Consider the following 10,143-nt stretch of genomic DNA (forward strand, 5'->3'; position numbering starts at 1 on the left):
GTTATTAAGCACCTACCGTATACCATTTCAAGGGCTAACCTCAAGTGGTACATGCTGGATCTTACCATATATTCCAGATGGGGAAACTGAGCCTGCAGGAGGTAAAGGTCCTGTTCGGAGGTCATGGCTCCTGGATGCAGCTGAGCTAAAGGACAGAGCCCTGGCCTAGCCCATCCAATCATGGACTCTATAACCCTGCCTCTGCTGTATGGTTGGTTCATATTTTGGGGAAACTGAGGCTGAGGAGGCAGCCAAGGGGTTGAGGAAAAGGCTCATTTTATTCCAGGTTCAATGGTTCATTTTCATTCCTGGTTTGAACTTGGGTGAAGGGCCAGGTTCTGGGGGTGACTCAGGCCCAGAGTGGGTCGGGCTTGATCAGACTCCCCTGTTCCCTGCCCCTACCAACATTTCTTAGGCACCTATTGTGTTCCTAACCATTGGATCTTCACCAAAGAACCACCCAGCACTCTGTTTCCCAGAGGTGGAAACTGAGGCTCAGAGACACCAAGCCTCTCTTCCAAGGTCCTACAGCAGGTGAGAGGCAGAGGCAGATTTGAACCTGTTGCTGCAAGTTCCCTCTGCAGAGTGTGTGACTGTTGTGTGGGGCCCCCACTCCGCAGAGTGAGAACCTTTTGGTGCCCAGGACACTGCGATGGCCGCCAAGTGACAAATGGGAAAACTGAAGCCTGCAGGCCAAACCCCTTTCGCAGGTTACTGAGCCCTCCCGATTCACCTTGGGTATCCTGCATGGAAGACTCCATCAGGCCCCCCTCCTCCATTTTAGAGATAGTTAAACTGAGGCCCAGAGTTTCCTCTGCCTGCCCAAGACCAGCCAGCAGGATCGGCGACGTGGACCTGAACTCACTGTCCAGCGCGGTCCTTCCTCGGCTTGCGCCCCTGGTTTCTTCCCGGAGCGCGTGTCGCTGCGTCCCCTTTAAAGCTCCTCCCCGCTCCCGCGTCCGCCTCCCTCCTCCCCTTGCAGGCAGACGCCGGGATTGCGCCGCCTGAAGGGACTTGCCCAGTCCTTCCTGGGTGTTCGGGGAGCGCAGTCCCGGCGCGTAGGGGCCGCTCGGCGGGGGCCGCACGGGCAAGATGGTGAGTGGGGCCACGGGCGCGGGTCCCGGTAGGTCCCTCTCTGGGAATCTGTCTCGCTCTGTGTCTGAATCTACGCCCCTCAGTGTTTCTCCTCTCAGTCTCTCTCTCCCTGCTCCACCTCTCCCGTCCCCTCCGTCTCTCACCCTCTTGTATCTCTGTTCCTTGAACTCTGCCTCTTTTATATCCCTCTCCTCTCCCTACTTTTCCCTCCCTCTTTTTGTCTTCCTGGTCCCTTTTCTTTTACTCTGAGTCCCTACCTCCGCGTCCCCCTTCTCTCTTCTCCTCTTGCTCCCTTTCCTCTCTCCCCTTCAGTCTCTGTCTCTTCCATCTTTCCTTAGCTTCTGTGTCTCTTTCCCTCTCGCGGTCTCTCCTCTGCCTCTCCTTCTCTATCTCCATCTCCCCCTGCTTTTCTCTGTCTCGTTTTCTTTTCCTCGCCCTCTTAGCCTCTCCCTCTCTCTTCCTCTACCCCTCGCACCCCCTCCCCCGCCGCCCCCACACCCCCGCCGCTTTGCTGCAGTCTCCTGGCGCACGGATAACCTTGCCGCTGCCGCTGCTCCAGCTCCTCCCCCCCTCCCTCCCAATCCTGGCCTGGGCCGGCCAGAGAAGGGGGCGGAGCTCCGAGCCACCAGTGTTGGGGTGAAGGGGATCTGGCGGGTGGCCTGCGCTCGACTAAGGGCAGGTGAGCCCAGGGGTGTGCGCTTTGCGTGGGAACTAGAGTGTCAGGTACCGGGAGAGTGCGCGGGTTAGGGGGTGGAGGCTGGGAGGGTCTGCCAGCCTTCCCCTTGGAAGATTCCTCTGGGACCCTGGCCGAGGTGGGGACCTGGGCATGTGAGAATTCCTCGCCGTGGGGAAGGAAGGTCGGGGCTAGTCCTCCGACAGGCAAAGTCCAGGAGGCTGGACTGAGTGCCGTATGCCCCCAGGTGTGTGCTCGGGCGGCCCTCGGTCCCGGCGCGCTCTGGGCCGCGGCCTGGGGAGTCCTGCTGCTTACGGCCCCCGCAGGGGCGCAGCGCGGCCGGAAGAAGGTCGTGCACGTGCTCGGTGAGTCTGGACAGCAGAAGCGGGTCTTGCCCCACGGGAGCCATGGCCAAATGTGATGGCCTGAGTGCAGGGAGGTTGTAGGGGGTAGGGCATTGAGCTGTTCCTGATAGCCGGAATTCCCCCCCCCCCCCGCCCCTACCCCTCTGAGTTCCAGTTCCCTTCCCTGAACTCCTTTAACCTTCGGATCTCCTGACCTCCACCCAGGTCTTTTTCCCATAACACTTGCCTGGGATCCCCTTCCCCAGGTTCCCCACTCCGCTTCCTAGGACCACTTCTGAACTCTGCTTGACTCTCCCACAGAGGGTGAGTCGGGCTCGGTGGTGGTGCAGACGGCGCCTGGGCAGGTGGTCAGTCACAGGGGTGGCACCATTGTCTTGCCCTGCCGCTACCACTATGAGGCAGCTGCCCACGACCACGACGGCGTCCGCCTCAAGTGGACCAAGGTGGTGGACCCACTGGCCTTTGCCGATGTCTTCGTGGCGCTCGGCCCCCAGCACAGAGCATTTGGCAGCTACCGCGGGCGTGCGGAGCTGCAGGGTGATGGGCCTGGGGATGCCTCCTTGGTTCTCCGAAACGTTACGCTGCAAGATTATGGGCGCTATGAATGCGAGGTCACCAATGAGCTGGAAGATGACACTGGCATGGTCAAGCTGGATCTCGAAGGTAACCAGCCCATGGACAGGATGAACCATGTTTCTAAGGAAAGAGAGTGGGAGATAGTGCAAAGGATAGGAACCAAATCAAGTTGACCTAAAGGAATTTAGGGGTAAGGTAATTATTCTGATCTGGGGTGAATTTGCTCCCCAGACACATTGGCAATGTCTAGAAAGGGGTTGCTGATGGCAGCTAGTGGGTAGAGGCCAGGGATGCTCCAATACATCCTACGATGCACAGGACGGTCAACCCCCTTCCCTTCCCTTCCCCCCGCCCCCCTTGCAAAGGATGATCCCATCTAAAGTGTCAATAGTAAGGACTTTGGGAAACCCTGGGGTAGGATCCAGGCACAGTTAGATCCAGGGAGATTGACTCACACCATGTCAGGAATCCCTTCCTCACCTGTTTCCCTGAGTGGGCTTTCCTCAGGCAGGTTTTCAGCTCAGCAATTAATTTCCTAACAGGGCTAGATAGAGTCCCAGAGTTGTCCCTCATTGGCCCAGCTTGAGTCATGTGTCCATCCATGAGCCAATTACCGTGGCCAGGAGATGGGATGTTCTGATTGGCTGACTGTGGAGCTGGGAGGTGGGCGTTCTATCTGAAGAATTCCCTCCCACCTGGTTCTGCTTCCTCAGCCCACCCAGGAAGATTCTAGGAGAAATTTCAGAGCCCTCACTTGCTGAACCTCCCAACAATAGCAAATAATAATAATAGCAGCTCTCCTTTATTGGAAGCTCTATGTGCCATGAGCTTGAAGAGCTCGCTGGAGTCTCTTGTTTAATTTCCCCCAAACTCTGAGGGAGATCCTATTACCAGCAGATGGGCAGTTGACTCAGGTTAGAGCCTTGCCCAGGACACATGCAAATGAGTGATAGAGCCAGGACTCAAGCCTCCATCTGTCAGGGTCCAGGCCTTCTCTCTGACCCCTGTTTGTTCCTCCCTTCATCTGCTGAGAGATGCATCGGCACCTCCAAGGTCTGCCCCTCAAACACACATCACAGAATGCTGCTGAGCTGAGCTGACTGTGGGTTCAGTGAAGGACAAGTTAGAAGAACTGAAGGTGGAAGAGAAATCAGTGGAAACTGCCCTGGACAATGCTGGGGATCAAAGATGCTTTGCCAAGTGTCATACTTCCAGGGGCTCCCTGCGGGGGAGTCAGCACGGGACACAGATATCCCCAGCTTCATGGGCTCAGGGCTTGACCAGAGGGAAGCTCCCAGTGCTGAGAGAATGTCAGGAGCACTAAAGACTGAAGGGAGGAGGGTGGCGGCAGCTGGGTTTTGAAGGACGAATAGGAGTTCAGCAGGTGGAAAAAAGTGGAAAGAACATAAGCAAAAGTCTCCAGCGGTGTAAAGGGGGTGGACGTGATTAAGTATCTTAAGAGGGAGGGTCAAGTGAACCCCAAACTTAAGGCAAAGGGAACCATTAGGAGTGTGAGCTTGGCAAGGGTGTCCTCAGGTCTGAGGCCAGAGTGGAGGGATGGAGTGGAAGGTCTAGGCTGAAGAGTCACGCAGCACCCCACAAGTCGGGTGGGTAGGAGAGTGTTGAGATTCCCAAGCTGAACCGTATGCGTCCTCCCAGGCGTTGTCTTCCCTTACCACCCCCGTGGAGGCCGTTACAAGCTGACCTTCATTGAGGCGCAGCGCGCCTGCGCTGAGCAGGACGGCATCCTGGCATCCGCAGAGCAGCTGCACGCTGCCTGGCGCGACGGCCTGGACTGGTGCAACGCAGGCTGGCTGCGCGACGGCTCGGTGCAGTACCCGGTGAGCCAGCCCCGGGAGCCCTGCGGCGGCCTGGGCGGAGCCGGGAGTTCCGGGACGGGCGGCGGTGCTGCCTCCGGGGGCGTGCGCAACTACGGCTACCGTCATAACGCCGAGGAACGCTACGACGCCTTCTGCTTTACATCCAACCTCCCGGGTGCGTAGGTCTGGCCCCTACGAAAGAAGCCCCGCCCTCATGGGGGCCTCTCCCGTCCCTCCCTGTATCTTTCCCACCGTCTGTTTCCTCTCCTTCGCCCTTCCTATCCACACCGGCCCTCCTGGGTCCAGGCCAGGATATCCCACCCCTAGGACTACCCTGGCGCACCAATCAAGCATCGCTTGGCATCAACATTGTCCTAACCAATGGGGTCCAGGAATGCAGGGGAAGGGGTGTTCCTGAAGTCTGTGGCTGGGGTCCTGGGTTGCAGGGACGTAGGGGGTGGGGAGCATCCTGAAACCCTAGGAGGCCAGATCCCGGGAGTGGCCTTAACCACTCTCCCCCACTCCACCGCAGGACGTGTGTTCTTCCTGAAGCCGCTGCGGCCTGTACCCTTCTCGGGAGCAGCGCGCGCGTGCGCGGCGCGCGGCGCGGCCGTGGCCAAGGTGGGACAGCTGTTCGCCGCGTGGAAACTGCAGCTGCTGGACCGCTGCACCGCGGGCTGGCTGGCCGACGGGAGCGCGCGCTACCCCATCGTGAACCCGCGCGCGCGCTGCGGCGGCCGCCGGCCGGGCGTGCGCAGCCTGGGCTTCCCCGACGCCACGCGCCGCCTCTTTGGCGTCTACTGCTACCGTGCACCCGGAGCGCCAGACCCCGCACCAGGAGGCTGGGGTTGGGGCTGGGCCGGCGGTGGCGGCTGGGCCGGAGGCGCGCGCGACCCCGCCGCTTGGACCCCGCTGCGCGTCTAGATCCTGGGCGCAGATGGCTGGGGTGCTTGGCGGCTGGCCGAGTGCTCTGCGGTCTCTTGGAGACAGACCACGTGACTGGAGACTGGCCTCTCCCCCTGCGGTGCGTAGCAGGCTGACCAAGCCTCCTGTGGTCTTTGAACACCGGCTGCGCCCCCGAGGTCCCCATAGACTGGCCAATCCCGGGAGACTGACCAAGCCCCCACCTCTCCTGGATAGTGGATTTCCCCTCCTCCTTCGACTTTCTCCAGGAGATGGGGCATGCCCCCTGAAGACCCCTGGAGGCCAACAGACGCTGAGGTCTCCTGAAGACTACTGGCAATGCCTCCCCAGGTCACTTGGAAACAGACAGAATCACCCCCTCCCCCGCGGTCTCCTGGAGGCTGGACCCCCGGGATTATCTGGAGATTGGCCTCAGGCCCTCTGCATCTCCCTGGAGACTGAAGACTGATCCCTTAACCCTCCCCCCCAACATGTATAGAAAACAGAAACCTCAGAGTTCACCAGGTGATCACGCCCCCATGGTCACATGGAGACAGGGCTCCTGTCCTCTTCCCTATGGTGACCTGGATATTAGGTATTCCCATTCTTCCCCCCTTCCACTGCGAGTCCTCCAAGTTTGCAGAATAACAGGCCACGTTCCCCGGTCACTGTGAACAGCCCCGCTCCTCCAGTTTCAGGGGAGACCAGCCTCGTCTGTCACCACAAAAACAGATTGACATGCCCCAGCCGGCTCGCATGACTGGCGGCCATGCCCCACCCCTCAGGTATGTCTTTGGAGGGAGCAAATCTGCTCCCACTTGATGGCCTCTTTCCTGGCTGTCACCAAAGAGACCATCCCCTGGGCCCAGGGATCCGTAGGATCCGTGTCACTAGCTGTGGAGAAAGCTGTCCCACTTCCCATGTTACCAAGGCGACCAGCCCAACTTCTACCTGTAACCTAGTCACATAGCCCTTCCCTCATCAGTCACACCCATGGAGATAGTGCCTCCCTCCTCCAGCTGTAACCATGGATACCACACGTTTCCCATCTCACCTCCGGGACACCAGAGAGCTACAACTCTGCTTCTTGAAGTCCCCATCCTTACCAACAGCAATGAAGACCACTCTCCCCTACCCCCAGAACTGTCCTGAGAGTGTCCCAACATTCAGTTCTCCAGTTTTCACCATGAGAACGGGCTGCCCTTTCCCCAGGTGCACCCCAGCTCTTTGCCCCCCATCCAAGCTCCCTCTCCAAGCTGCTTGAGCCCCACAATGGTTGCCATGGAAGCCAAACTCTGGTGTTTGAGGTGACAGAACACCTGTCCCCCTAGGCTTTCCCATGTCAGCAGGGCCCCACCCCATCAAACTGTCACCGCAGAGACCGGCAACGTCGTCTCCATGACAACCAACCTCCCAGCTCTCAGGAACTTCTTACCATGGGTGGGAACTGCACCCCACGGGATTTAATGTCTGCTCCTTAACCAGAGAGGCCCAGCCCCAGGCAGCATCTCCAGATATGGCTGGGCTTCTGGAGCTGCTGGACATTCCTCCGTTTGCACGCTAACTATATCCCAGACAACAGTTGTGCACGAGACACCCTGCAACCCCCAGAGGTCTGGCAGCCCCAGCCCTTTATGCTGTGCAAGCACTGGGCTCCCCACATCCCCTCTGAGACCACATCTCCATCCTCACTGAGTTCTCTCCTCTAACTGCCCCCTGCCCCACGTTTCACTCCTTAGAGATCCAGGAGAGACAGAATGTTTTTTACACTTCAAAATCCACAGGGAGCTACAGGCTCTAAAGGACAATTTGTGCTAAGAGGTCAGAACCCAGCCAAACTCCCCCCAGCGTTGAGAGCCAGCTCGGGAGAGATGGCCCATGAACAAAGCCACCCCAGCTGTGGGAGCCCCCAGATCCAAGGTCTTCCATGGAATAGCACTGAGGCCCCTCCTGGAACCCTCGGCCCCCTTATTGTCACATCCATCTTGAGGAAACCCATCCGTGAGTTGTGGAATCAGGTGGGTTGGGTTCAAATCCTGCTGCTGCGACCAAGTGACAACCCCCCTGAGCCTGTTTCCTCCTCTGTACCAGAGCTGTTCTGAGGTCTCAGTGAGTGCAAAGCATACAGCAGGGGCTCAATAAAAAAAAAGTTGTTTTGTTTTGTTTTTTGGATGAATGAGAAAATGAGGCAGCCGATGGGTAATTACTTCATAAATGTACTTTGGTGGACAAAACGTTTCCCAGCTGGGGGTGTGTGATGATGATTTGCTTGAGAAGCATCACCCTCATTCCTCAGGACCGCCTCTACTCTTCAATTTTCCCCACCTCTCCACTCCCCCCATTCTGCCTTCACTCTCTTCCTTGCATCATCCCCCATGTGTCTGGCCCTTCACAGCCCTGTCCCGACCGGCTCGTTGACAAATCCAGTGGTTCCTCTCAGTCCCCCAGGCACCCAAGTGTGCAAAACTGGATGGAGAGTTCTTGTATGGGGAAGGCAGAGAGGTTGCAAATTTTCCCTGGTGCGGAGGTGGAGTAGGGGTGGGATCGTGGCCCGAGAAACATTGACAGTTTCTGGGATACGGACAGAGGGAAAAGAGAACAAAGTGTAAAACCGATTAGGCTGTAGAAGTGAGATGGTCGGTGTAACTGCTCATCCTTCAATACCAGATGTGACAGCCTTCCAAGAGACTCAAGCCACTCATCTGAAGGCAGCGTCCAGCCCCTTCGTGAGACAGCCTTGGGCTCCAGCTGGCCTTAGCTTCCTTGAATGGGGGAATGGTGAGAGGCGTATTTCCAGGGACGAGTGCATGGGATTTCTTTCATCCCTCCTTTTCCCTGCGGTTCCTTTCTCCCTTCCGCGGTTCCAGTTCCCTATTTTGCCTTGAATATGTACTTTTCTAACCCCCACTCCTACAATGAGAGTCTAAGGGGCTGACACCGCCCACTCCCAGTTCAGCCAATGAGTGCGGTGGCACACCTCCCCGGGAAACCCTGATTGGTGCAGGGATGGTTAGGGAGGTAGGCTGACGGTGAGACTGAGTCCTGGGATTTTAAGAAACCAATTCGACCAGGGGGACCTTCCTCCTACTGGAGTTGCTGCATCTCCCACCTAAGGGAGAGCTAAGGGTTGGTAAACTGGATAGAACCCTTTCTGACGCCAGATATTCAGAAAAACCACTCCTTCCCATCGTACAGCCCTCCGTTCACTTCCCAGAGAACTCCAAAGTTTCTATGTGCCCTTCCGGAGATGTTTTATGTTCATTCAAACAAATATGCATATGCATTCCCCCCCCCCATTTTTACACAAATGGCATTTACACAACATTCACACTGTTCTATCATTTCTATCTAGTTCCAAGACATTTTTATCATCCCCAAAGAAAACCCCATACTCATGAAACAAACACTCCCCATTCCTCCCTTCCCTACCCCCCTGCCCTGGCAACTGTTTAACTTTCCATCTCCAGAGATTTGCCTATTTGTGTAATTGATTTTTAAAAAAAAAATGTTAAGTACTCTCTACACCCAATCTGGGGCTCAAACTCATAACTCCAAGATCAAGAGTTTCATACTCTACCAAATGAGCCAGCCAGGCGCCCCTAGATTTGCCTGTTCTTGATGTTTCATACAGAGTCATATAATATATGTCCTTTTGTGTCCAGCTTCCTTCACTCAGCATAATATTTTTGAGTCTCCTTCATGTTGAGTGTGAATCAAGACCTTATTCCTTTTCATGGCTGAATAATATTCTGTGGTATGTGTATGCCACATTTTGTTTATTCGTTCATGAGTTAATGGGCATTTGGGTTTTTCCACCTTTTGGCAATTGTGAATAATGCTGCTATGAACATTCTGGTGCCATGTATACTTTTAAAGTCATTCTTCTTTGACTTAATAATATATATTTGAGATAGTTTCCATCACCGTATAAAGATCCCCCACCCCCATATCCTTTTGAAAGTTGGCAGGTTATTCATTGTTTGGATGCACCGTCATTTTTGTAGCCCACTTCCTAATGGCAGACATTTAGAGTCCCCTATTTTGCTGTGAATAAGTGCCCACATCATCTCACACAAGTATAACCAGAGGAGGATAGAGGATATCAAGAGCTTTGAATCAAGGAGTCACATTTGCCACTTCGATAGTGGTCTCCACCTTCTCTTAGGGGTGGGGCCAGTTTATACCCCACCAGTAATAGATGTACTTGCCTCTTTCCACACATCTTAATCAGCATTGTGTGTTATCCCTTTTTACCATAGTGAACCTGATAAATAAGAAACGGTATCTCATGGTGCTTGTCACTGGCTGTTCTCTTATTATGTGTGAAACCGAACAGACATTCTCCACTTTGACGTTAGGTGCAGGTGGTTGAGGAAGTCATAAATCGTTCTCAGGTTGGGTATGCTGTCATCATCGATCAGTGCAAGCCTCCTCTCCTGTTAGATTTATTTGATTCTCTTTTTAAATATGCTCTTCTTGGGGCGCCTGGGTGGGTCAGGCGGTTATGCGTCTGACTTCAACTAAGGTCATGATCTCATGGCTTGTGAGTTCAAGCCCCACGTCGGGCTCTGTGCTGACAGCTCAAAGCCTGGAGCCTGCTTCGGATTCTGTCTCCCTCTCTCTGCCCCTTCCCCACTTGCTCTCTCTTTCTCTCTCAAAAATAAATAAACATTGAGCAAAATTTTTAAAAATGCTCTTCTTTGTTCATCCT

General features: G+C 55.5%; 1 protein-coding gene across 1 annotated transcript; it reads left to right on the forward strand.

The window, feature by feature from the left end:
• The first annotated feature begins 122 nt into the window (after positions 1 to 122).
• On the forward strand, positions 123 to 7,591 carry HAPLN4 (hyaluronan and proteoglycan link protein 4). Its single transcript, XM_086698490.1, has 5 exons — positions 123 to 1,095; positions 2,016 to 2,133; positions 2,434 to 2,796; positions 4,369 to 4,704; positions 5,062 to 7,591. Exons 1-5 carry the CDS (start codon positions 1,093 to 1,095, stop codon positions 5,451 to 5,453), a joined length of 1,212 nt encoding a protein of 403 aa, XP_086554616.1. The 5' UTR covers positions 123 to 1,092; the 3' UTR covers positions 5,454 to 7,591.
• The last annotated feature ends 2,552 nt before the right edge of the window (positions 7,592 to 10,143 follow it).

This window comes from Puma concolor, chromosome A2 (assembly GCF_028749965.1).
Source record: "Puma concolor isolate L17-30 chromosome A2, mPumCon1.1.hap2, whole genome shotgun sequence".
Classification (NCBI taxonomy): Eukaryota; Metazoa; Chordata; class Mammalia; order Carnivora; family Felidae; genus Puma; species Puma concolor.